We start from the raw sequence: 27,513 nt of genomic DNA, 5'->3' as shown, positions 1-27,513 counted from the left end.
ACTTTGCTCAGGTCAATTGACTACATTACACGGGTAATATGTGTGTGAGGGGAAGGTAGGGATGGCATGATGGCTAACAAAGATAAGGTCACTTGGAAAATTCTAGTTATAAATCACAGCTTATATAACAAAGACAAGTTTTTCTAAGTACATAATGAAGACCACAAACTAAGTGCTTCATTGAGTTATGAACCATAAACTTGGCCATAAGAACTAGGCTCCTTTGATCTTTTCCCATTATTTGCAAGATTACCAAAATTCCGGTACGGTCATGAACATCCACAATGTTTTTAACTACCTGTCACAGAGTTTATTCCAGAAAGATAGCTTGATCTAGTGAAAAGAAGCAGTCAATAAATATTTCACTAAAAGAAAGAAGAAAGAAGGAAGGAAGACAGATGGAAGGGAAGGAAGGAGGGAAAAGAGGGCAGGTGTCACGGGCATTAAACCTGAACATTTACGGGGGCCTGGCTGTCTCAGTCAAGTAAAGCATGTGACTCTTGATCTCTGGGTTGTAAGTTCGAGCCCACGTTGGGTATAGAGATTACTTAAAAATAACATCTTAAAAAAAAAAAAAACCCTGAATATTTAAATCCCAGCTCTTACTCTCTCTAGTTTGGTAAAACACTGACTTAACCTCTTTGAACCTTATTTTCTTCATCGGAACATGGGGAAATAACTTTCAGGGTGATAGTGAGAATTAAAAATTACTTTTATAAAATGTTTGGTTAAAAATAAGTGCTTAATAAATTGTTGCTGGTAATTCTTATATTTAGGTAAATGGTGCTGATGCTACCACTTATCAGTGGCATTCAACTACATATTTTGTGTACTTTCTTATATGGTTATATATGCCAAACTATACATTTATAAAGGTGCTATTTTTAGAGTATAGTTATGGATTTGGAAAAAAATCTGCATTAAAAATAATTAATATACCTTAAAAAGGCATGCTCCTCACTATTCTATTGGATGCAAATATATCTCATAGCATCCAGACGAAAACACTAGCACTTTTACCTGTATCCCTCGAAGTGAGTAACAAGCACCAAGCACTTCAGTATCATTTAAACCGCCACATGTACTGGAAGCCATAATGCTCTTATCCATTCCCCACCCTTTTTTTTTTTTAAGATTTTAGTTACTTATTCATGAGAGACACACAGAGATGCAAAGACACAGGCAGAGGAAGAAGCAGCCTCCCCACAGGGAACCCAGTGTGGGGCCCTATCCCGGACCCCAGGATCACGCCAAGCCAAAGGCACACACTCAACCGCTGAGCCACCCAGGCATCCTTCATATTTCCTTTTTAATTAAGGTGCTTCTGGAGTCATAATTGAAAGTTACTTTTTCTCATGTGGTATCAGGACTGAAGATTAAGAAGAAATACTCACGGACAGGATCTGGTCTCCTCTCTGGAGCTCCCCACTCAGGTCTGCTGGTCCACCAGCCAGAATGAAGGATACAAAAATACCTTCTCCATCTTCCCCGCCCACAATGTTGAAACCCAGGCCAGTGGAGCCTTTGTGCAGGACCACCTTGCGGGGCTCCCTGGAGAAACAAGTAGAAAACAGAGCTCAGAGGGTGACCCACTCAAAATTTAGGTTGCTTTTACTTTTTATTGAGATATATGATACCAGCAATTCACTACCTATAAAATGGCTTCCCAATGTAAGATACATTAGCACCTTAAGAAAAATGTTAGTATCAGGGAAGATACTGCAGTTTCTCACGATAACAAATGTCAAAATACCATGCAAAGTCATTCCTTAATTCCAAAACATTTTCTTACACTGGACTTACTTCCATTTTTCCTTTGTTTAAAACATCTGTTTTTGTATTTTTAAAAAACTGAAACATAATTGACATATAACATTAACTTCAGGTGTATAATGTAATGATTTGATATTTGTACATACTGTGAAATGATCATCAGAATGAGCCCAGTAAACATCCTCCACCACACATAGTTACATTTCTTTTTCTTGTGATGAAACTTTTAAGATCTACTCTTAGCAACATTCAAATGTATAATGCAGTATTATGCACCATGTTGTATACCATGCTCCCAGGACTTATTTATTTTAAAATTAGAAGGTTGTACCTTTGAACCACCTTCACCTATTTCACTCTCCCCACCCATTTGCTCTTCTATGGAGCACCACAGTAGTGCTCAGAAGGATGAGTGTATCTAAAAAAGAGAAGAGAATCTGGGGGACACGAGACTAGACTGAATAGGCCAGATCATGAAATATCTTACATATTCGTTTGACTGTTAATTAAAATGTACTCTGTAGGCAGTGGAGACTCACTGGAGTTTTTGAGGCATTGAGAATATTTAAATCCATTTTAGAAGCATTAACAAATGGTCATACGTAGGATTGCTGGAGAGGAGAGTGCAGTTATGATGGGAGATAGGAAAATTGGTTAGGATGTTGACTAAATAATCCAGTTTTGAGAAAGTGGCAGCATGAACAAGAGTGACAACAGTGATAATGAAAAGAAAGGGCAACATAAGGGAGGAAATTTGACAGGGGAAACAGTGGATCCAGAAACTGACTCAGGCAGAAGAGGAGAGAGGAAAGAATATCTACGTAATTGGCAAAAGGACAAGGGAACCGGAATCCAGGATCATGAAGATGAGTACGATTTTGACATGCTCCATTCCAGGTCATGGTGTGTTATCCATGTGATGTTTGGAAACAGTTGGAGACAAAAGGTTAGGAATATGGATCCACAGAAAGGACTGCAAATGCAGATTTCAGGCTCATCAGTAAAAGGATGAGAGATCAAATCTTGAGCTATTAACTGAGTTTGTGTCGAGGTTAGATAACTGTAGAATATAGAATTTTAAGGGACCTTAGAAGGCATCTAGTTCTATTTTCTCATTAGTAGTTTTAAAAAATGTATTCTGTAAGCCTTGGGTTTGACCAAGGCACTTTTCGTATCACCCACCCTCCTCTCAGAAGTATCCCAGTTCCACTCATTAAAGTTTCTTTTATACTTTCCTGCACTTAAGGATGTAAGAATGGCAAGGAGCCATTTTACATTGGCTATTTTTACACTGATGACTACACAGAGTCTATTATTTGTTATCACATTCCCATGCACAAGCAACGCATTATGTATCCATATTTAGCCAAATTTTGAGGAAGGGCATAAAGTGCACATACACCTTGGACTATAATATATTACAACACAATGGATTAAGTCAGAGGTAACTTGACATAGAGTCAATTTATTTTATTGCACATTTACTTTGTAAGCACTACTATACCAGTCATTGTTCCAAGAACTCAGAAAATTTATAGGCAAAGCAAACACCCCTGCCCTGTTTAACCAAATACCTGGGTGCCTGTGGCCCAGTCAGGATGACATATAGAATTAACTAAACATCAAAAAGATTGGGTTCCCTGTTTCCTTGCTGGGTGCCAGTTGGGAGTCTCTCTCAGGTTCTAGAGGCTACTTATATGCCTTACTATGTGGTTACCTCTATTTTCAAGCTGGCAATGACACACTGAATCCTTTTCTTATTTAGAATTTCTGTGGTTTACTCTTCTACAACTAGCCAGATTTAACCTTTTGCTTCTCAATGGCTTGTGTGATTAGGTTAGGCCCAGTCAGATAATCTTCTCAACCTAAGATCAAATAATTTGTAACCTTAAGAACATTTGTAAATTCTTTTTTTCCATTTATTATTATTATTATTATTATTATTATTATTATTATTAAAGATTTTATTTATTCATGAGAGACACAGAGAGAGGGGCAGAGGGAGAAGCAGGCTCCCTGTGGGGATCCTGGGTCGATCCTAGGACCCACGATCATGCCCTGAGCTGAAGGCAGATGGTCAACTGCTGAGCCACCCTGCCATCCCTAAGGTAATTTAACTGTGAGAGTAATATCATAAGGTAGAAATCATGGGGCTATCTTAGAATTTTGCCTACCATCGGTGGAGAGACAACAGAGGACAAATCTTGAAGGACCCTGTCTACCATTCTAAAACTTTGAATTTCACTGACAGAAATGGGAAGCCACTGAGAAGAAGATTGCTTGACTTAATTTATGTTTCTAAATGGTTACTCTGGTATAAAATAGATTCAAGGGGCAAAATTTGAAAAAGTGAGATCAGTTATGTGGCTAGAATTGCTATATGTAGGCAGAACAGTGGCTTGGCTGAGAGTGGTATTAAAGGAAGTGGTAGGTAGTGGGTTTATTTCCAATCAGTTTTCTCTCTCTGTCCAGACTAATTTCTCTTTTTCTCTTTTCAGATTCAGTGATTCTTTCTTCTGTCACATTTATTCTGTTCTGGAGCCCATTCAATGAGTTTTTTACGTTGGGTTTTGTATTATTCAGCTTTAACATTCCATTTGAGTCTTCTTTATATCCTCTTTTTCTTTGCTGAGACTTTCATGTCTTTTCCCATTTATTTAAGTGCATGTATAATCACTTGCTGAAGCATGATGAGTACTTTAAAATTCTTGTCAAGTAATTCTAACACCTGTGTTATCTCAGTGTTGGTTTCTATTGGTTATCTTTTCTCATTCAAGTTGAAAATTTCCAGATTCTTGGTATGAGAAGTGATTATTTTATTATATACTGGACATTTGTGTATACAGTGTAAAATGCTATATCCTACTTAATTGAGTTTTTTGAAGTTTGTAGATCAGTTTAGGCATAGCTTGCAGATCCAAGTGAGATGGATATTCAGCTCCCTACTTGTCCCTGGTGATGCCAGCAAGGAAAGTGGGGTACTAACTAGTATTCTACTCACTCTACTTCATTGCCACTTAGTAGGGGTAGAAGCTCAGTTCCCTGTGGGTTTGCTGACACCAATGGGAGAGTGAAAATGGGGTGCTGACTAGCGCTGCCTTGAACCATTTTGTTCTGCCACCTTGCCTCTAAGTAGAGCTAGAAGTTCAGCTCCTCCCTTGACCCTGCTGATGCTACCTTAAGGGGAAAGAGTTCTGCCAACTAGCACTGCTTCCCTCTTCCTTCTCCTACGTCATTGCCATTGGCTGGCAGTAGCAGTTCAGCTCCTGGCTGGTCCCCACCAATAACAGGAGTAGGGAAATGGAATGCTAAATAGCACCACCTCACTCCAGTTTGTTGCTGCTAGGTGAAGGTTCAAGTTCAGGTCCCCACTGGAGAGTGAAGTGTCAACTAGCACCATCTCATGCCACCTTGTTCTGCCACTTTGCTGCTGGATAGGGGTGAAAGTTCAGCTCTTATTTGGCTTAATGAAATCAGCCCAGTGGAAGAAATCCAGGGCCATCTTATAAACTGCCTCTCCTGGTTTCCTTTGCTGGGGCCAGAAGTCCAGCTATCTAGACACAGTCCAATGGCACTGCAGTGAAGGGCCAATTTTTTCTCTGGTGGTTGGCCAGAGTTGGAACAGTATTATAAAAAGGTTCCCTGTTATATTAATCTACACTTTTGCCAATCCTTAGGTTACAGGTTGTAGGCTTTGCTTGAGGCTTTTTTTAGTCTGTCCCTGTTGATGGAGGTGCCAGGGTATAGGTGTCTCCAGTGCTCCATCTAGGATACACAAGAAGTAGAAAGAAAATTTAGGGAACTCACCACAGTGTCATTCCTCTCTGAGTCAGTCTGACTTATTTCCAATTCATATAGTCTTCCCATGTTTATTATGTGTAAAGTTGTGTATGTGTGTGTGTATTTGTGTGTGATAAGGCGGAAGATTAGAGATAATGGGGATATTCTATTTTTAGGCTGCAACTAGAAGCCCAGGTTCTGGATACATTTTGAAGGTAGGGGCCAACAGGATTTCAATAAAAAGTTATTGTAGAAATATCCCTCTTTCCTCAATCTTTTTTTTAAAAATTTTTTATTTATTCATGAGAGACACACAATGAGGGTCAGAGACATAGGCAGAGGGAGAAGCAGGCTCCTTGCAGGGAAGCCTGATGTAGGACTCGATCCCAGGACCCTGGGATCATGACGCTCAACCACTGAGCCACCCATGTGCCCCCCTCTTTCCTCAATCTAAAACATGTACTCTTAGTAGGTCCAATGACATTTAAGCTATACATGGTAAACATAGATGGAAGGAAGGGGCTACTAAGATTCTAATGCTTATCTATGTACTTGATGGTTTTTGTGCATCATTCCATTTATTCCTCAAGACAATCCAATGAAGGATGCACGAGATGTCTGAAACTTTTGAAAGTGATCCCAAAAGAAAGTTAAACAGATGCTTGGATAGATGGATAGGAATTTTATAGAGCATATACAGTAATATTTTAAAACTGCAGTCTAGATGACAGGTGACTAAGCATTTTGAAAGAATCCTTTACAGGTTTTTTATGCTTGGAAATTTTTTATTACAATATCTTGAGAAAAATTAACAACCTAATGAGCAAATTATTATGACAACTTTTTCAATTAGTGAAATGAGATTGCTTATTCAAGTATTTACTGAGTTTAGTAAGTAGCAAAGGCAAGATTAAGACACAGGTTTTCTGGGATGCCTGGGTGGCTTTGTGGTTTAGTGCCTGCCTAGGCCCAGAGCATGATCCTGGAGTCCCCGGATCAAGTCCCATATCGGGCTCCCTGTGTGGAGCCTGCTTTTCTCTCTGCCTGTGTCTCTGCCTCTCTCTCTCTCTGTGTCTCTCATGAATAAATAAATAAAATCCTAAAAGAAAAAAGACACTTTTTCTGACTCAAAATTCCAGAGTCTAGACTATGGTATATTCCAGAGACTGCGAATCAGAAAGCTAAATGCTTAATCTGATCCGGTGTTTACAATTTTTGAATTTGTTCATGTTTAAAATTGGGAAAATTTGCATAAAATATAAATTTATGACTATATATGGAAAATCAGACATTCTATGAACATTGGCTCTAAACATTGTCTTACAGCAACAGTTGGCTAGATGTGGCCCTCTTTAGAAGGGGCATTCATTCTCCAGTTTGCCAGTGTCTACCACCTCTCCCTCAAGGTTCTCAGACAAAAAAGTTGTATGTGGTATGACATTTGCACGTCTTGCAAAGCTAAGAGGAGAGTAAAATATTTCTCGTACTTATGGTTTTATCAAAGATGAAAAAAAATGAAAGCTTTATGGAGAGAACCTGCTATTTTAATAGGAAAATGGGAGACAACACAATTCCTTTGAAAGTAAGGATTATCCTTACATGTTCAATATGCAAAGTGACTCTTCAGAAAAAAAAATACAGCTTTAAAAGATCATTATGAAACATCTCTCCCCATTACCATCTGGGGGATTTTTGTTAGTTGACCCCTGAACAGAACAACACATAATTCTTGAATGACAATAAATTTTATTTATTTTACCTGGACAAGTCTTTTAAATAAAATATTTGGAATTTTGTCAACTTCTAAGATTAAAATACCTTTTTAAAAATAGAATTTTATATCACAGTGAGTTATGATGCTTATTTTTTGATGCTTATTTCAATAATGGAAAGAAAAGACAAAACAAATAAGTCTGTAGAGGGTATGCAAATAAAATACCTTAAACACACTTTAAATGGTGTACTTTTTCTAATTTAATTTTTTCTTTTTAAAGTTTTTTTTTTAAGATTTATCATTTATTCACGAGAGGCAAAGAGAGAGAGAGAGAGAGAGAGAGGCAGAGACACAGGCAGAGAGAGAAGCAGGCTCCATGCAGGGAGCTTGATGTGGGACTCAATCCCAGGTCTCCAGGATCAGTTCCTGGGCTGAAGGCAGTGCTAAACCGCTGAGCCACTCAGGCTGTCCTTCTTTTTAAAGTTTTATTTGTTTTTTAGTAATCTCTATGCCCAATGTGAGGCCTGAACTCATGACCCTGAGATTAAGAGTCTCATGCTTTTCTGAATCAGCCAGGTACCCCTAATTTGAACTTCTTATGCTTATAACCCATTATGTTAAACTATAGATTTTAAAGTTTTTTCGTGTCCTTTTTTTGTTAGCAGATCAAAATCTTGTGAAGAATTACAGGTTCTATTACACTGATGCTTATATAAGTCAACTTGTCTAAACTAGTTGAGCTTTAGACACACAGCCTATGTTCACACAGGTAGTAAACGCCAGAATCAATCTCTCTCTCTCTCTCTCTCTCTCTCTAAAAGTAGGCTCCACACCCAGCATGGAGCCTAAAGCAGGGCTTGAACTCACAACTCTGAGATCAAGACCTGACCTGAGATCAAGACCTGAGCTGAGATCAAGAGTCAGACACTCAACTGAGCTACCCAGATGCCCATCTCTTCTTTTTAAGACAATTTTTTAAAGAGCAGTTTTATGTTCACAGCAAAACGAGAAGAAGGTACAGAAATTTTTCATATACCTCCTGCCCCTACACATGAATTGACTCCCTCACTATCAGAGTAGTAATCTCCCACTTATTATAAATGATGGACCTAGTAGATTGACACATCATGTTCTTCAGTAGGTGAATAGCTAAGGTAGTACATCAAGACCATGGGATTTTATTCAGCACTGAAAAGAAATGAAGTATCAAACCATGAAAAGACATGAAGGAATTTTTTTAAAGATTTTATTTATTTGAGAGAGACAGAGGTAGCGACTGAGATGGCACAAGCTGGGAGCCACAAGTGGGAGCTCCCCACTAAGTGGCACTAAGCACTGCCTTGTGCCAGGGCTTGATTCCAGGACCCTGGGATCATGACCTGAGCTGAAGGCAGATGCTTAACCAACTGAGCCACCTAGGGGCCCCCTTTTTAAAAAAGATTTTATTTATATATTGACATGGAAGAATCTTAAATGCATATTATTAAGTGAAAGAAGCCAGTCTGGAAAGGCTACATATTGTATGATTTCCCACTTTTTTGACTTTCTGGAAAAGGCGAAACTATGTAGATGGTACAAAAATCAGTGTTGCCAGGGGCTATGTGGGCAAGAGCGTGGAAATAAAAGGGTGGAATATAGGGAATTTTAGGGCAGTGAAATTACTCTGTAGAATACTCTAAGGATGGATAGATGTCATTATACATCTGCCCAAACTCATAGAATGGGCAGCATCAAAAGTGAACCCTAATGTAGATTATGTACACACAACTCTACTGTGGCATTTATCACGTTATGTAGTCATTGCTAATGCATCCTTTTCCCTCAGTAGACTGTGAACTATAAGAACCTAGGCACCAGCACTACCTCAGCAGTAGTAAGATGCCTGACAAGTAGCAGGGACTCAGGAAGATGATAGTAGTAAGTAAATAGTAGTAGTAAGATGCCTGACAAGTAGCAGGGACTCAGTTACTGAATGAATGAATGGATGAATGAATGAATGAATGAATTTAGACCCTCCTTTACCCTCTATTTCATATTATAGTTATGCAAATGTCTTCCCTTTTTGCTAGATTTTAGCCAGAGATGGCAAAATCTAAAGCCCACAGGGATAGGACAGGTAACACAAATATGAAGGCAGCAGGCTGAGTAGGGATTATAGGAAACTGGGGAATACATTCCACCTAAAGGGCTGTTTCTGCTCAACTCTGGACAATTGCTCCAAGCAGAAATACTGACTAGTATTGGAAGATTCTCTGATTTATAAAGACAAGTGAAGAATCTAGATTTTGATGCAAATTTCCAGAATTTTATGTTGGTAATGATAAAAAAAAATTAGAAGTATGATGCAGGTCAAACCAAACATGTTTCTGTTGTAGCTCCAGCTATGGGTGACCAAGGACATTCTGCACCATCCACAGTTTGATGGCACATTCAATGTCTGCTTCATATTTGTCTCCTCTATGGTGCTTAGTGTGGTACTTGGCTCATGGCAACTCTCTCTAACTTTAAGTCGATTTATATTCCACATTTATCCCCACCTCTGTCCTTCTCTTTTCAAGTTCTCTCATTCTGGAATATATTTTTCTTTTCTTTTGTTTCCTTTTTGTCATATTTTTCCCCTTTTATATTAGATGTGTTCAAAGACCACCTTCATTTTAAGCCTCAGCTCTCACTTCTGCATATTTACTGCCTATGCCAATGACTCTAGGTCTGTGAATATAATGCCCTGCATTTCCATGAACTGTTTCATGTGTGAGAGCATTATGGCTTCCAGAGAGATTGTAAACTATTGAGGATATGGTGTCATGGCTTATACATTTCTAGGCATCCCCAATATACCTAGGCAAGTGCACAGCACAATGAATACCTTACAGATGAATAAATGAGAGCACACCACCAATATATAAAGAACAGTAATACTTTTTATACTGAAGTGATTTGGAGTCTAATTTACTATGTCATTCACAGTCAAGAATTCAGAAGGCCTAGGTGCCCATTAATAGTCATTATCATAGTTCATTATATATAGTCAGTGGAACAAAATTCTAACTCTGATTGAGGGTTGAGCCCAGGGATCATGATGTTCTGGAAGCCATCCCTGATGCTATCCTCAGCCTCTCCTAGCATTCTCTCCATGTATTTATCAGAACACATATTATACTGGGTTGGTTTTCTTGTCTACCTCTCCAGCTAGAGTTGGTCAACTTGAGAGCAAAGACCATGCCATTTGCTTCTTGTACTCAAAATATGCTACAGAATAGGTATAGTCTACTAATTTGAATTTTCATTTTAGATTTTAGGTGTGGAGTCTACAGAAGGTAAAGTTTGTCCACTCATAATATGTTTTTTTTTTTAAACTGATCTATCCACTTAAAAACATATATTAATTATCCATTCAATCTTTCAACAATCTAGAGTACCTACTTTGGGTCAGGCATTATGAATACAAAGGTTAAGAAGCCTGGGGTGAGAGAAGCCACACGTAAGCACATAGTTATAGAGACCAGGAAGGCACATGTGCTAGGCTAGAAACCTGTGTGCAATAAGCTAAAGCAGGCAAGAGAAAAAACAACCAATCTTCTAAAAATATTTTGTCCTTTTATCATCACTTGGGTGAAATATGCTACATTAATTTATGCAGCTTTATTTTTCTTTTACTGTGATATAAAAAGCCTTTAAAATTATAAAACCTCTGAATGCTGAACAATTCTCCAGCCTGACTTCTTCCTAGCTGAGGCAGATCAGCAGCAGCATAATCTTGTTCAGGTTGAGTCTCGGAGGATGCTCAAAACTGGCTAGGATGTTTTCAGGAGAGGGGAGCAGGGTACTATATATTATTTTTTCCCCTTAAACCACATAGTTTGAGGGGTTTGGAGGTTCAAAAAAGGAAGTGATTGTTTATACCTGAAGACTTTCCTCTGACCATTAGTGGGATATTCCTTGAGCTCTGAACCTCTGATGTCGGTGAGTCACTTCAGTTAACTCCCAAATATCTATGGTGAGAGGCTATATGTAGTGTAGTGAGAAGTAAGCTATGAAAATGTTTCCAGTCATCCTTCTAAGTTACAAACCTGACCACGCTACCTTCTTGCTCAAAAGCCTTCCAGGGATCTGTAGGCCCTCAGCATAAAGTCTAAACTAAGCATGGCATTCCAAGTCCTCCATCATTTGACCACCAACTTTCCTGATCCCTAAATTCACTGTTAGTCAATGTTCAGCCGTATATGCTCCAGCCACACAAAATTGCCAACCACAGCTCATCACACCAGGTTGTTCCCTGTCTTATCATCTTTGCCCAGGCTACTATTTTGGCTAAACAAATGCCTTCTTTTTGCTATCCTCAGCTAATGAACTTCTACTTGGCCTTCAGAATGGAAGCCAGGTGCTATCTCTTTCTGCCACCTTACCCACCCTCTCCTCTAGATACACTGGCCACTTCTCCTTTTTTTAACTACATTGTCTTTTCATTGATCATCCCATTTCTGTTACCCCTATTGTTCTAAAATTACTTTGTTTATCTGTTTATGTCTACTGTGAATCTGTATGGTTCTGAAGGATAAAGAGCATGGTTTATTTATTTCTGTGATTTGGGGAAATAGTAGCAGTTGAGCCTATAAGAGAAACATACACAAAATATATTTCATGAATAAAGAAAGAGTGAGCAAGACATTGGGAGAAATGATATTGAATTTTAGTACTATCTATGTAGGGATTTGTAGGAATCCAGACATGCCCACTTTGGAGCAGTTTCTTTGCTAGGGTCATAACTTGGCAGATAATAATGTTTGCCTCATGGGGAACATGAGGTAAAATTTAGATAAGACAGTGAATTAAAAGCATCTAGAAGACGGAAAAACAGAGAAAACTGTACACCGAGATTCTATTTCCAGCCATTTGGTAGATTAAGGTGTCCTGAAAACCCCCTTAGAAAAAGCTAAAAATTCTGAATAGGATACTTATATAATATCTTTAAATGACTGGCTAAGCTGTCAAGTAGGTAAGAGATACCTTCAGAGGCCAAAAATGAAGTGGGAATACAAGAGAAGGATGCAAGTGCTGAGACTAGCAGCAGACTGGAGAGCTTGGGCAGGTTCCCAAAGAGCTAGTGTTCCAGTGCCCAAAGTTGATGGTAGCATGGAGAATAGGACTGTGTGGACCTAGAACAAAATCATGACCCTGGAAGGCTGCACTCTAAACAAAGAGATAAAATGCAAAAGCATTATTAGCTCAAGGATGTCAAGGATACGTTGCTGACCTGACCTGAGTTCAAAGCAAGAAGAAAGGGCTTGGGGAAATAATCAAGGCATATCTGAGTGTGGAAGAAGTTATACTACAGGGATAGAATTCACAAAACGGACCTAACCTTGGCTCAAAGCAAGAAGAAAGAATCCAGGGAACTAATCAAAGCATGTCAAATGTGGGAAAAGTCATATATAAATAGAATTCATAAAATCGAATAAATTTGGAGGAAAAGAGAGAAAATCGTCTTGGGTGCTAGGAGAATAGACTTGTTAATGTATCTCTGGCATTGAGCATTAGAGGAATTCTCCAGCTCCAGCTCCATTTCACTGATACATATGAATATGCTGATTGGTTGGGGTAACCCACAAGTTGGATTCATGTGGCTATCCTAGCTCAGTGACACTAGTCATTAAGGTCATCTGGTTGGCTGATTTCCCTCTCTCTGAGTCCATCAAGCCACATGCTTATTAAAATATGGTTTTCTATAGTGCTTTTCCTAATGGGAGTAAATGTGCTAATTAGCACATTCTAGTATCTTGAACAGATGTATTTCCTGTTGTACATTTGTAACTTGGAATAATGCCATATAAGCTTGATCATCTCTGAATACAATGACAAAAACAGTTCCAGAGCACGTAGACTGAAGGCCCAGATCTAGTAGCATGATAATCCAGTAAGGGACTGTTACTCTCTGAGTTCATCCATAAAGAGCCAGCTAGGATCCTTGTGCCCTCTCTTCTTTATTTCTCTACAAATGTAGCTATATTTATATGAGCAATATTAAGAAGGAGAGTGACAAGAGATCAAAGCAGCTTTTTCAGCAGGATGGCAAAATGTGTATAAGCATGAAGAGGGGGCATAGCAAAGTTGTGGCATGGAGGTCAATCATAGAAGACCTTGAAGTTGCTGGGTGATTATGACTGATGTCTTCTATCTAAATGATCTAGCTTCTTACAAGACTAACACATTGTATGCTTCACCTTCAGATAATTAACTTGGCCAATGAGTCAAGCTGATGATTGGACATCATATAGATATACAAAGATAAAAAGGTTTTGTTGAACTGCTATTGTGAGGCCATGGCATGAAGATAATACATAAGAAATCTCATGTTACAAGGGAGGATCTATGCTCTAGACTCCATGCTAAAGATCGTAGGCTGACTTCAGCAAAAACGGTTACCACAAAGATACTGAGTATATACTAAATATGCCATGGTTGGTATTTTGTGAGATAAAAAGAACTGTATTAGATGGAAATAGTATGGCATTTTGTGATCCTGGGAAAGACTATGGGCATTGGGCCTAAATAGATCTGGGTTTGAACAATAGTCCTATCAAACAATAGCTAATAAACTTATTGGGATTTTTTGATAGCTTATTTTTTTTAGCTATAAATTATGAGTCATATCTATTTTATGGTGTGAGGACAAACAAATAAAACATAAAGTACTAGGATCACATAGCAAATGCTCAGTAAATGCTAACTCATTTCCTTTTCCTCTATGAGTTATAACCTTTGGAAAAAATGGTCACACATAAAAAAAATAAATAAAAAAATAAATAAAAATAAAAAAATAATAAATCAACAAATGCAAGGCCACATATGTTAAGTACCAAATGAGTGCTGTGGATAATGAAAAACCTCTGCATTAAAGAAAAAAAGATGAAGTCATGAAGAAGATAGAATCTGAGCTGGACCTTGATGGATGGGTAGAAATTAGTGAGGTGGAAAGGAAAGCAGATGGTATTTCAGAAGATGGCAGGAGCCCAAGGCCAGAGGGGAGCAAATGAAAGATGTGTTTGGAGAACAGAGAGTATCACAGCTTGCAGGGAGAGCAGGATCTGTGTCAAAGAAAACGAGAAGACAATGAGAATACTGGAGTAGGTTGGAAAGGAACATGAATGCCATGCTAAGAAATTCAGTCTTTGTACTTGGATGATGTGAAAGTACTGAATGTTTCTGCACCAAGGGGAGACTCTGTAAATATTATAACTAAAAGTGTTCATGTCATGTTGTGCTGTTTTTACAATCTCCCAAGTTTGCCTGGAAGGGACTTAATTAAACATTCTAGAGGTCTCTAAAGACATCCTTGCTGCAAAGGGAGGGGATGTGACCATGGCCTTGGGTTGAACTGCCTACCTCTAGTCTGCAAACTTTGTAAAGCTCTGAGTGTTCCCCTCTGGAGAAAATCTTGGAATTTGAGATTGCATGTAACATTCTTGGTAAAAGGAATCAAACAGACAAAAATTTTTCTTCTTACAAACCTAAATCAACTATAGATTAGCATATCAGTCTAATCTTGATTAATTTGATTTTGAAATACTTGGAGTTTTTTGCTTATTCACATATCATATATGATAATCTATTAACCATATTCATCTCAATTTGCTTTTGTCTAAATTTCTTAGAAAGACAAATAAGGAAGCAATTAAATTTTGCTCTCACATATGTTCTTACTTTTCATAATCATATCTTTTAAGGACCATCTCATCTCCAAAGCAAAAGAAAACAGATTATTCCTCTTGATTTATTTCATAGTACTTTGGCTGAAAACTTCCCCATTAAATTATATATACTATCCATAATGACAGGTATTTGTTTCTACTTCCTGTTGCATTTTTATTTTTTATTTTATTTTATTTTATTTTATTTTATTTTATTTTATTTATTTTTTTAGTAGGCTCCATGCCCAGTATGGATCCGAACATGGGACTTGAACTCATGGACCTGGAGATCAAGACCTGAGATGAGATCAAGAGTCTCAAGCTTAACCAACTAAGTCATCCAGGCACCCCACATTTTTATTTTATTTTATTAAGATTTATTTATTAGAGAGAGAGAGAGCTTGAGCAGGGGGAGGGGAAGAGAGTGAGGAGGAGAGAGAGTGAAGTAGATGCCTTCCTGAGCACAAAGCCTGATGTGGGGCTTGATCCTACAACTGAGATAGTGACCTGAGCCGAAACCAAGAGTTGGACACCCAACTGACTAAGTCACTCAGGCACACCACCCCTGAAGTTTGAATTTTTAAAAAAGATTTTATTTATTTATTCATGAGAGACACAGAGAGAGGCAGAGACACAGGCAGAGGGAGAAGCAGGCTCCCTGTGGGGAGTCTGATGCGGGAGTCTGAGCCAAAGGCAGATGCTCAACCACTGAGCCACCTAGGTACCCTCGAATTTGAATTTTTAAAGAGCAATTAGTTACAAAAGGAATTATGTTAGTAATTTAAATTAAAAAAAAACTGTAACCACTGAACTGAGTCTTTTTTTTTTTGAACTGAGTTTTTTTTAATAGTTACATCATTTGTCCTCAAGCTTTCACAACTGGTGGAATATTGTTTGAAAACATGAAAGCCAGTGTATAAGCAAAATTAATTTGATAATAGGATTGGCAGGGGTGGGGGATCCTGACTATTCTTCTTAAAGGCAAAACATATTTTATGAAAGATTTTAAAAATTATCTTTTGAGCTAGAGCTCTACAGTATTTATGAAATTCCAATTAATAACCAAATGCTCAAACCCTCTTCAATTAGTATGATATGGGGAAAGTGGTTTGGATTAATTAAGTTAAAATTCTCAGGCTCAAGTTTTTTAGGTCTTCCCTCAACTCTGATTTGATACATCCTGATTATTGTAGAAAGTTTTAGACTGAAACTTTTTTCCTAATCCTGACTCCAACATTAAACCCTGGTTGTCCTTGAACACAGCCTTCTTGAATATCTTTCTATTTTTCTTGAAAGAGAGAGAGCAAGTGAGCAAGAGTGAGTTGGGGCAGAAGGAGAGAGAAAGAATCCCAAGGAGGCTCCACCCCCAGCATGGAGCACAACATGGGGCTCAATCTCAAGACCCTGAGATTGTGATCTCAGCTGAAATCAAGAGTAGGATGTGCCACGCAGGCACCCTAGAACAATAGTTCCTATATTCTATGAAAAAGGGAGTGATGAGGAAGGCTCTTATTTTAGTGGGACAGGGAAGTATATAAAAACAACTAATTATAATATCATTAATTCAACTGCAAATTGGGGTAAGTTTTATAACAAATGGAGAGCTGTGATTTGACACAGAGATATGGGGAGTAGGAGCCAAAGGGAAACTATAAATGAAGAAAGTGACATAATATGTAGTTTGGAGAAAAGCAACTATTTTTGCTGGACTAGAACATAGAATTCTAGCAGGGCTGAAGAAGAGGCAGAGGCCAGACCGGGAAGATGCTCTTGGAGAGGGTACACAGAGACTCAGTTCTCAGTTTGTAGGAGAATAGAATATTTGCACATCCCTTCATTCATTTAACAAACATTTCCAGTGGACCAGACACTAGCTGGACCTTGGACTCACAAAACTACCAAAGACACAGTCTCTGTCCTTGAGAGGTTTACACTTTGTGTTATCACTAAATTGTGCCCCCTCCTCTAAAAGATATTAAAATCCTGCTAGTACCTCAGAATGTGACATTATTTGGAAATAGAGTGGTTGCATGGGTATTAGTTAAGATGAGGTCATATTGGAGTGGGGTAGGCCATTTCCCCAGGCTGACTGGTCTTCTGATAAAGACAGCCATGTGAAGACACAGAGACACACAGGGAAAATACTACGTAAAGATGGAAGCAGAGATAGGAGTTAGGTGTGAGCTATAAACCAAGGAACACCCGACATTGCCAGCAAACCAACAGAAGCTAGGAAAGAGGCAAGGAAGGATTCCCCTATATGATCTAGAGGAAGCATCGCTTTGCCAACACCATAATTTCAGACTTCTAGCCTCCGGAATTGAGAGACAATAAGTTTCTACTGTTTTAATCCACTCAGTTTGTGGTAATTTGTTATAACAGCTCTATGAAACTAATACACTCTGCTAGTAACTCCATGAACCAAAACACGAAACTGAAATGATCACAATCTGTTGAAGGGGCAAGGGGATCACTGAGGTTGATCCAACCCTCATGGCTGCTGTCACTTTAGAAAATGGATTTGAGGGATGCCTAGGTGGCTTAGTGGTTGAGCGTCTGTCTACCTTTGGCTCAGGGTGGGATCCTGGGATCCGGGATCGAGTCCTGCATTGGGCTCCCTGTGAGGAGCCTGCTTCTCCCTCTGCCTGTGTCTCTGCCTCTCTTTATCGTGTCTCTCATGAATAAATAAATAAATCTTAAAAAAAAAAGAAAATGTATTTGAAGTAAAAGGCTAATAATATTAGTAGCTATCAGCAGATACCTGGGCAGTGACCTGGGAATTCAAATGACAAGGCCTCCCATAAACCTCATTCACAGAACTTCAAAAGTTTCTCTGTACTTAAGATATCTGTGCAAGAACTTATATAGAAAAAACAGGTGAAAACACTAACATGAGCATCATTAATTACTAGTGAAATTCCTTTTCAAAAATAATATGTAAGGAAATATAAACACTTCACTAACCATTAGCTGTAGTTGGACCCTTCAAAAGTCTTCTCTTAGGGGTCCCTGGGTGGCTCAGTTGGTTAAGCATCTGCCCTCAGGTCCTGGTCCCAGGGTCCTGGGATGGTTCCCCACGTTGGGCTCCCTGGTCAGCAGGGAGTCTGCTTCTCCCTCTCCCTCTGCCTCTCCCCCTGCTTGTGCTCTCTCTCTCGAATAAATCTTAAAAAAACTTCTCTTAAAAGAAACATTCAGCTGTTCTCTTTTCTGTGCCTATTGCAGATGTTGGCTTGTACAAATGTCTCTATAGCTTTTTCCTGTTACAAGTTCTGTTTTCTGCTAATTCCAGGGAAAGTTTTATATAACCATGAGTTGAGCCCTGATGGGTTCTCTGATTCCTTTTTTATTTTTTCTTCCTCATCAGGAAAAGAAGTGGAAGATCATTGTTTTTATGTTCTGGATTTTTCAATCAAGAAATTTCATTTCTTTTACCAATCTATTTCTTCCTAGACACCTGTGCTTAGACGTAGAGACTGGTTGAAAACCTTCTTGGTATGACATTCTTAAAGTCATTCATTAACTAACTCCTTTAGCCATGATGAAATCTGAAAGCCAAATGTGGACATTGACATTAATACAAGTGATTTTAAAAGAATCATCAACATTTTCTTCCTTGAACAAATATTTGTAACCTCACCTCTTGGCACACTCTCAAAAATACTCTAAATTTCAATCACATCATTACCCTTTGATTTTCTTTGAAATAGCTTTTTCCTCAAACACCTGACTCCTTCTCTTCTTTGGTCTTTGCATGAATAGTCCTTTCTGCCTGCAGCTATCTGCCTCCTTCTTTCTGTATGCATGGAAGCTCTATCTTTTTCTTCATGACTTAAAACCTCTGCTTTCCTCAGGTCTAATACTGGCTCCTATAGAATTGCAGTGCATTGGACTTCTACATGGACTGTTCTAATCATCATGCTTTATCTCCGTATCCATTTAACAATTATCTGTTGAAAGACCACTATGCTTTAGGGGAGTTCCACTAGGGGTAGGATTATAACCATAAAGCAGATAGTTTCTGCCTCCCAGGAATTGACAATATAGTGGTAGATCAGAATAAACTGGCAATTATAAGTCAGTAAGGAAAGATTGTAATCTTCTTTAATGATAATAATTTATTGTATGCTTCTTTTTCTGCTTGACTCTGGCATTCTGGAGTGTCAATGTTCACTTTGTGAGTTAGTGTCTGACATCTAGAAAGTATCTAATAAATACGAACTTCCTTTCATCTGTTCTTGTGTCCCCAATACCTGGTAAAATATCTGGTGCAAGGAACATGCTCAGTACATGATTGTGCAATGAGAACCTAGCAGACACCTATGTCTCAGTGCAAGTGAGGTGATCCTAAGAAGCTGGTTTTGATTAACAAACAAACAAACAAACTGTAACACTGAGAACTAAAAACAAAGGGAGGGTAGCAAAGGGATGAAAGGATTTGGTTTAGGAGGAGTGGAAATGGGCACCCAAACACCACATGCATCCATTTGCAGGGTGTAAGTTCTTTTCTACATAAGGCCAATCCAGAATTCTTACCATGCCTGCCTTGATATTAAAAGTTATATGAAAGAAATTCTTACTGTCAGATAAGAAATGGCTTCACAGATATGTCATAGGGTCAATGCCCTATGACATCTTTTCTCACATTTTTCCCCTAAAATCACTCCTATTTCCCAATAATCAGTCCCTCTCTGGGCAAAAGAAGCACTATAAAAATGAATAAAACAACAATGACACAAAACAAAACAAAAAGCTCTAGCTGAGTCTGTCTCCTTCATCCTGATATGTCTGCATCAACCATAGGGTATTGCTTCACTCACGAATCCTACATATGATCCACGATGGTGCCATAAACACAGCTCAATTTGATCTGGGTTTCTTGGTGTTTGGATGTGTCACTTAAGCTATAATCCTTACATGTTAGCACCAAAGTCACATATTTCTATAAAGTTCAATGTACCTTATCTAAGTCTCAGATGAAGGATAAATACTGAGAAGGCATGAAGAAGTGAGAAAAAAAAATAACCAGAGGAAGACTCTTGTTCATCCTAATTCTCCTCTGAAAAGAGAGGAGTGGCCAGGATATTAGGAGCATGAATTCTGGTCTTGACTTTGATGTAGACTTGGAAAATCTTCTGCCTGTCTCTGGACTCAGAGTTTCCCCATATGGAAAGCACCAGCTGGACATGGTAATATCTTAGATACTTGGCAACTTTAATTCTCATGTTAACTTTTTTCCCTCAAATTGCTGATGTCCCCCAAATAAATTAAAACTAGGAGAATATTACAGGGTCATTCCCCACAAACTCACAAGGCTTGACTTTTGACAGCCATGGTTCTTTCATGCCAAGGGTGAAAGTGTTGATATAGAGTTTAGTTAGTTAAATAGATAGACATATAAATAGTGATCTTGCACTCCTATAGCTTTGTAAACTGTAGCACATTCAACCCACTTAAATACACCAAGAATTACCCAATAAATTTGGTAAGAGGGAGTGAAACCACTACCATCAGCCTTGGCCTTTTTCATATTATAATACAAGTTTATATTTTGGTTAGTGAGATGAGATTTAATTTTAATCCCCAACATTTATTAAGAGCTAAGACTATTTAATCCTTATGGTGTCCCCTTGAAGTCAGGTATTAGTTTCTTCATTTGAAGATAAAAAGCAGGTTTGGAAAGGTTGTTTCTTGTCTAATATTGACCAACTAAGAGTGGTGGTGGCAGCATTCATACTTCTGATTGTCTACAAAAGCCTTTGCTGCTTCCACTTTCATACACAACGACACAGAGAGAAAAAGCATAGTGATCAGTTGGCTTCTCTCTTCTAGTAAAATAAGGATTGGAAGTGGAGGAAAACAGTCACTCAGGGAGAGTGAATTCCCTATTCCTCAGGTCATTGTAGAAGGAAATTTAACAAATCTTTATTTGTTAAACACAGTCTGTGTTTGGGAGACTACTTCATAATTATGTAATAAGATGGGACCTAGAAGTAACCTTAAAACCTAAGGGTTTTAAGCCTAGTAGAGGAGAGAAACTTCTACGTAAAACAAGGAGAAAACTCTAGGCATTAAGTTGTCTGGCTGAGATTTGATCTGTTATATAGGTAATCAAGAAGGGATCCTGGGGATACGTATTAGTTGTCTATAAACCCAATGAATGTAGTGGAAACCACTGGAGACTCAGGTCTATGGGAAGAACAGATGTGTGTGCATGTATGTGAAGAGTACACAGATGCATCGGACCTGGACTTATTCTGTCATGTGTAAAATAAGGAGGTGGGATGTGGTGACATTTTGCCCTAAAATATTCTTTTCTCAACTGCTATACTTTTTGGAAACCTGACATTCATAAATGCTTTTCTTTGGATCTGGAAGGGTGTTAAGATGTAGGGTATCTCCTTCTAAATAGGACTACTCTCTCCTCTTCCTTTGTTTTTCTACATGTGTTGTGCTGTCTTCCACACTACTGACTGTATCTCCTTGAGGGCACAAAGGAGCTGCACAGGAAATGTCTGTTAAATGAACAATGAATGGAGAGTTTTTCAATTGATTCCTGGTATGAGGGAAGAAGTTCTAGCACATCAGAAAGAAAGGGGAAGATGGGATATAGGGAGAGAGAAAAGAGAGAACTAACTCCTACTTAGTACCGAGTACTTGATAAGAACTGTGCTAAGATGTTTACATATTTAAAAAAAATAAATTCTCAAAACAACCTTATGAAGTAGTTATTAATTTTTACTTTACAGGTTAAAGAAACAGCCTCAGGTTCAGCAACAGCTCAAGTTGATAGAGCTAGTAAGAGCCAGTATTTAAATAAAAGTAGAGATAAATCAAAGGCCATGTTCTTTAAATTACACCAGGCTGCTATACCAAGGAGAGGAAATTGAGGACAAGCAAGCATTTCAGGGGTGCAATGTTTACATATTCAAATATCATGCAAATTGATACTGAAATGTGATTTCCCATCAATGTACATAATTAATGCTTAACCACAGAAGACTTCTCCATTTGCAAAATGAATAGGCTGTGAAAAGCATGGCTCCCTTCTACACTTCCGTGTAGTTTTTATAGACCTGTGCTTAAAATAAAAATTCCCAACTCTTGATACCAGCCCACATAAGCATGGAACTTTTTCAGTCTGAAGAGGGTAACTTTTCCCTTTGGGTTTGGTAATCCCTTTATAAAAATTACCGAAACCATACTCAAACAAGGGTTCCTACTTTCCCTTCATCAGCTGCTTTTTTTTTTTTTTTCCTGAAACTACAAAGATACAAGCTCAGCAAATTATCGCGATTTTCAACATTGTATCAGCTCCACTAGACTGTGTGGTCCTTAAGAGCAGGAATTGGACCTTTTTCTTATGGATTATTTTAAATGCCTCACTACAGTGACTTAGTTGAATGAAAGGATGAATGAAAGGTGAATCAATCAACTCAATGATTGATTGAATGAATGGATGGGTGATGGTTGTCTCCTGTACAACTGTCCCTGAACAGTCTGACTTTTCATGTAACCAGCAGGAGCCTTTACTAACTGTGAGCCATCTATAATAAAGGCTGCTGCCTGACATCTTAAAAGTATACTTCAGTAGGGTAAACATTTCCAGGACTGGAAATCAGCAGAGAGATTAAATAAAGGAGAAAGACCACTGGCCGCTTTTCTGGTAATAGAGGGGCATCTGGCCTGTGGCGTAGGATATGGATGTGCTCTTTCTTTAAACTCTTTATAATTGGCTAAGAAGAGGAAGTAAACAAAAATCCTAATGGAATTTGAGAGTCTCTGAGGCATTAGCAATATACACAGAGAAAAATACCAGATTCAGTTGGACATATAAAGATGGATGTTTCAAGATGAGTAGTCTAATGAAAGGTGATAAATGATACTCAAAGCTATAATTTTCATTCCCTGCTTTCCATAGCCATGCCACCTCCCAGGTCACAGCCAGGCAAAGTAAAAAAATATAATGGAAATCATTCTTTACAACGGGTTCAATTCATGGTCGAACGCAATGTCCAGTAAAAATTCATCAGATGATACTGAGGCTGTTCCTACTCATGTGATGGATGAGCAACCAAAAATCCTCTCTGACCACAATTTCTGTCTAGACTCATTTTTGTGAATAATAAAGACAGGACAATGAAGGATCTCCTCTGTCAATATGACTAAAAATGTGGTTGGGATGCCTTTGACATTTGTGTTGAGGTAGGATGGTCTAATGATGACAGTGTGAGGCTGGGTGATAGGCATCTGGTTTGTAGTCAAAGTTCCTCCCCTTCCCAGACATACAATTTTGAGGAAGTCACCTACCTTGTGACACATCTGCAAACAGAATAAATGATGCTTACCCAGACTCTCTTATGATATTGTTATTGGGTCAAATAGAATAATGTCCATGAGATTTCTTTGTAAATTATAATACACTGTACAAACATAGGCCTAGTATTTTCAGGGTGAATAGCAAAAGAAGAGAGGATCCAAAAAAATAAAAAGAAATGAATGTAGAATCAAAATAAAAGGAGGAAGAGGGGATAGATTATGGAAAAGAGGGAAGAAAGAAGGAAAAATAGAGTGAGAGAGGCCAAGGAAAGGAGGTAGAAGCAGAGAAGCAGAGGAGGAAGTGGTGGCAAGGGAGGATCTCAAAATTTTGGCACACAGACAGATAGACACACAAACACATCAAACAAAAACCAATGGAACAGCAGAATCATCACAGATGAGATTCAGAAAAATCACATCTCTGCAGACCATACAGTTCTGATAAAGCAACTGGAAATCTCCATCAGATGGCTTCTCTGGAGGAGAAAGTCAACCATGAGTCAGCCTCCTCATTATAAATTTCTAAATGGCAAGCTCTACTGACTTCATGTTGTTATAGTCAGTGCTCAGTTCAGAAATACATCCAGACAGATTTGTAATCACTGCTTGTGCAGCCATTAAAGATGACACTTTCTCTTTGCCTAATTAAAGCCTACTCATTGTTCATATGGGAGCCTTCATGACCTTCCTAACCTCCCGGTCCCCTACTGCAGATCACCTATTACAGGCACTCCAGGTATCACAGGCCACTTTTTCATAGTACTTGACATAGTCACAGAGTTACATTTGTTTGGGTTATTATTTGATTAATATCTGCTTCTCCCTGCCAGACTGAGGGCAAGGTAGTGTCTGCATGGCTCATCATTATATTCCCAATTAACTTTATTGATTGGGCACAAATCCATGCAAGTCACTAAGAGTAGCTTTAATATGAGAAAGATAAAGTAAAAGGGTAGTTTTCAAAGAAGGATAATGGTACAAATATAAGGTGGTGCCAGGATTACAACTAGGAGATTTGTGACTGAGAAGTCTTTCTGCAAGTTTAGGCAGCTAAATGCTGTCACAGAGTAGGTTTCCTGTATGCATTTTTACTAGCTTGACAAACCTATGACTGGGTGCTTTTAAAAAAATTCCTCCTTGGTTCATTCAGTAGGTTAACTAGCTCTTTAGCTCTTTAATGCTATCTCAATCAACATCATGAGTGATCCTACTATCATTAGCATTAATAATTAAGAGTATTGATGAAGAGGGGCAATTTTCTAGTTGGATATTTGGCAGCATACTATTTTCAGTATGTTTAATTATATAATAATAATAATAATGAAGAAGTTTATTCACAACTTACTTTGAGTCCTTTATTAAAATGCTTTATTAAAAACTGAAAAGGTTTCCAAAGAAGACATGCAGGGGTAAGTAACCATCTTGGCATTGAACTATGCCCAGAAAATAAGAATTATTTATATATATTAAAAAACCCCAACAAGCCAAATTCCCCAGTGGATTCTGTGGCATCTTTCTAAGATAAATTCCAGCTGCTTGGCAATGAACATCCTTTATGTGCAAGGCCACCGAACAGAATAGCCCAGTAGCTCTTGATAACCAGACTCCTGACCTGTCACTCCTGGCTTTCTTCCTGGTCCTGCTGGGTAAAACAGATGATGCCAACAGGATGGAAATAGGGTTCCTCCACTTCTAATTCAGCACATTTCAAGATAAGTGAAATCACAGTGAGGGGCTTTGCTATTTTTTGTTAATGTTCTTATATGAAAACTGAATTTTTGACAATCAGTATAATGACAGAAACCTCCAAAATCTCAGGCATCACAGGGAGTTCCATATCATATTGCAACCTCTTACTTGGGCCTCCAAATCAGCCAGTTTGTAATAACAAAACACATATAATTCTGAGAGGGCAGGAAAAGGCGGTGACTTAAAAATGTGGCTTTAAATCCCAATTCTGCCACTTATTACCTGTGTGACCTCGGGTAGCACCTTTAACTTCTCTAAGCCTCATTGTCCCCATCCATAAAGCGGGATAATGTGCCCATAAACAATAATAATAATTGTTGTCAGAATTAGATGAGGTCCACATAAAGCACTTATATCAGCTGCTATTAAATAGGTAATATTTAATGTTATATTTTAAGCACTTGAATACAGAAAATATCCTGTTTGGACTTTGCTGTCATTGTCTCCAAATGGCCTGCTTTTATGATAGAATGCTATATATTCTTTATTTTATATCTTTCCTTTTTTTTTTTTTTAAAGATTTATTTACTTAGAGAGAGAGAGCATGTGCAAGCATGTGCCGTGGTTGGGAGGAGCAGAGGGAGAGGGAGAGAGGATCCCAAGCAGACTCCGGAGTGTAGAGCCCGATGTGGGGTGTGATCCCAGGACCCTGAGATCATGACCTGAGGTGAAACCAAGACATGGATACTTAACCATCTGAGCCACTCAGGTGCCCCTTCATTATGTCTTTCCTATTTTACTGTTTTAAGGAAGTTTTTCTCTGATGGAATAATGATAGTAATGGTGGCTAATGTTTATAAAAGTCTTTAGCTGAAAGAATGTAAATCTAGCTTCTCCTTGTCAACTCCCAGAATCTATGCTGGTATTTTACTTGAAATGCCAAATCTGAAAACTTCTATCTGTTGTATACAAGAAAGTGGACATTTTTTTGGTTTTAGTTTTGTTTTTTTCCACAGTTGTCATTTCAACAGCAGATGGCGTTAGAAACCCAGGTCCTGGGAGAGAATTAGGATCCCATGAATTGGCAGCACTTAAATATGCCCTAGTTCTCTGCAGTCTCAGCATGTTTTCAACACTGATAAATTTTTGGCAATCCTTAAAGTTTGCTGTGATGACACCTTTTATACTTTCAACTCTACACATGTAAGGAAGAAAGATTACAAGGCCAAGGGAAGGATGTTTTTCTTACTTAATAAGTAGAAAATGGAAAAAAGAAGCAGTAAGGCCGGTGGAAGTGGAGCTAAGGAAAATAGCTGATAGCGCCACTAGGAGCAGAGGTGGAAATTGCAGGAACTTGAGGAGGAATGAAAAGCATATGCATGGTGTGAACTACAGAAACATGTTCTGGAATTATCTGCTGTTCTGAATGAATCTTAATGTGTCCTCTGAGGTTTAAGCTCTGAAGGTCCCTCTTCCCTCTGGAGATGAAAGGAGGAGTCTGTAAACTCCCTTCCTTCCCCCAGTAGGGGACCTAGCAACAAAAGAAAGGCTGGGACTCTCACCTAGAGCTTTCTTACCCAAAAGGCTAGACTGTCTTTACTGCACTATAAATAATAAGCAAACATGTTTTGGGGAGAGACAGGAGGAATTTGATTTTTTCTAAGCATTTCTAAAAATCACCTAGTTGCTTGTCTTTTTAATTTTCCTACATTCTCCCTAAATAAACTCTTTAGCTAGGAGGAGAGCAAATTAAAGAAGAGAGCAATAACTATATACATCCTAGAGATACACAAAAATCCTCTCCACTTAATGCAACTTCACCCCCTATTTTGGTGAGGTTATTTATATTTCTGTGGTTAACAAAGGTTCATATTTTTGACCAGTGACTCTAGCAACTAATGACCTGAATAAAGCTTCTCTTTCAAGTTTTTTTTTTTTTAATTTTTATTTATTTATGATAGTCACAGAGAGAGAAGGAGAGAGAGGCAGAGACATAGGCAGAGGGAGAAGCAGGCTCCATGCACCAGGATCCCGATGTGGGATTCGATCCCAGGTCTCCAGGATCACGCACTGGGCCAAAGGCAGGCGCCAAACTACTGCGCCACCCAGGGATCCCTCTCTTTCAAGTTTGAAAGCAGTTCAGCATACTAGGCCTTCATCAGTTACTCTGGGAAACACTGCTTAGCACTGCTTTTGAGGATTAGGGTAAGGAAATGTGTTGGATAGACTTCAGGGTAAGGAAAGAAGTTGAATATTCAAACTGATTATGAATCCTGAAGGATGGCTGGGTGTGTGAGTGTAGAGATGACCCAAACCACTGCCCTTAAAGGCCATCTGTTTAGAGTCCAATGGTCCTTTATGCTTCACATTTTGAAATATCCCTAGAAGTTCAGAAGCCAAACTTCTCTTCTCCAAAACTCATTGAACTATACAATGTTAGAGTTGTAAGGAATCTAAGACATTGATTATTTAACTCAACCCTATGCTTTGCATATGAGGTAACTGCGTCTGCTCAAAATCACATAGTAAGAGGTGGCAAACTTGAAGCTAGAA

At 38.5% G+C, this 27,513-nt stretch overlaps 1 protein-coding gene across 30 annotated transcripts in view; it reads right to left on the bottom strand.

Annotated features, from left to right (window-relative positions):
* Positions 1 to 27,513, bottom strand: part of DLG2 (discs large MAGUK scaffold protein 2) — a 1,987,603-nt gene that overhangs the window by 357,404 nt on the left and 1,602,686 nt on the right. For all 30 annotated transcript variants that reach the window (XM_038568427.1, XM_038568453.1, XM_038568428.1 and 27 more), the window contains one exon: positions 1,395 to 1,551. In XM_038568427.1, the coding sequence (XP_038424355.1) occupies positions 1,395 to 1,551 (157 nt within the window). The remainder of the gene's footprint in view (positions 1 to 1,394; positions 1,552 to 27,513) is intronic.

Source organism: Canis lupus, chromosome 21 (assembly GCF_011100685.1).
Source record: "Canis lupus familiaris isolate Mischka breed German Shepherd chromosome 21, alternate assembly UU_Cfam_GSD_1.0, whole genome shotgun sequence".
Taxonomy (NCBI): domain Eukaryota; kingdom Metazoa; phylum Chordata; class Mammalia; order Carnivora; family Canidae; genus Canis; species Canis lupus.
Note: the sequence above shows the minus strand (reverse complement) of the source record. Positions and strands in the feature narration are given on the sequence as shown.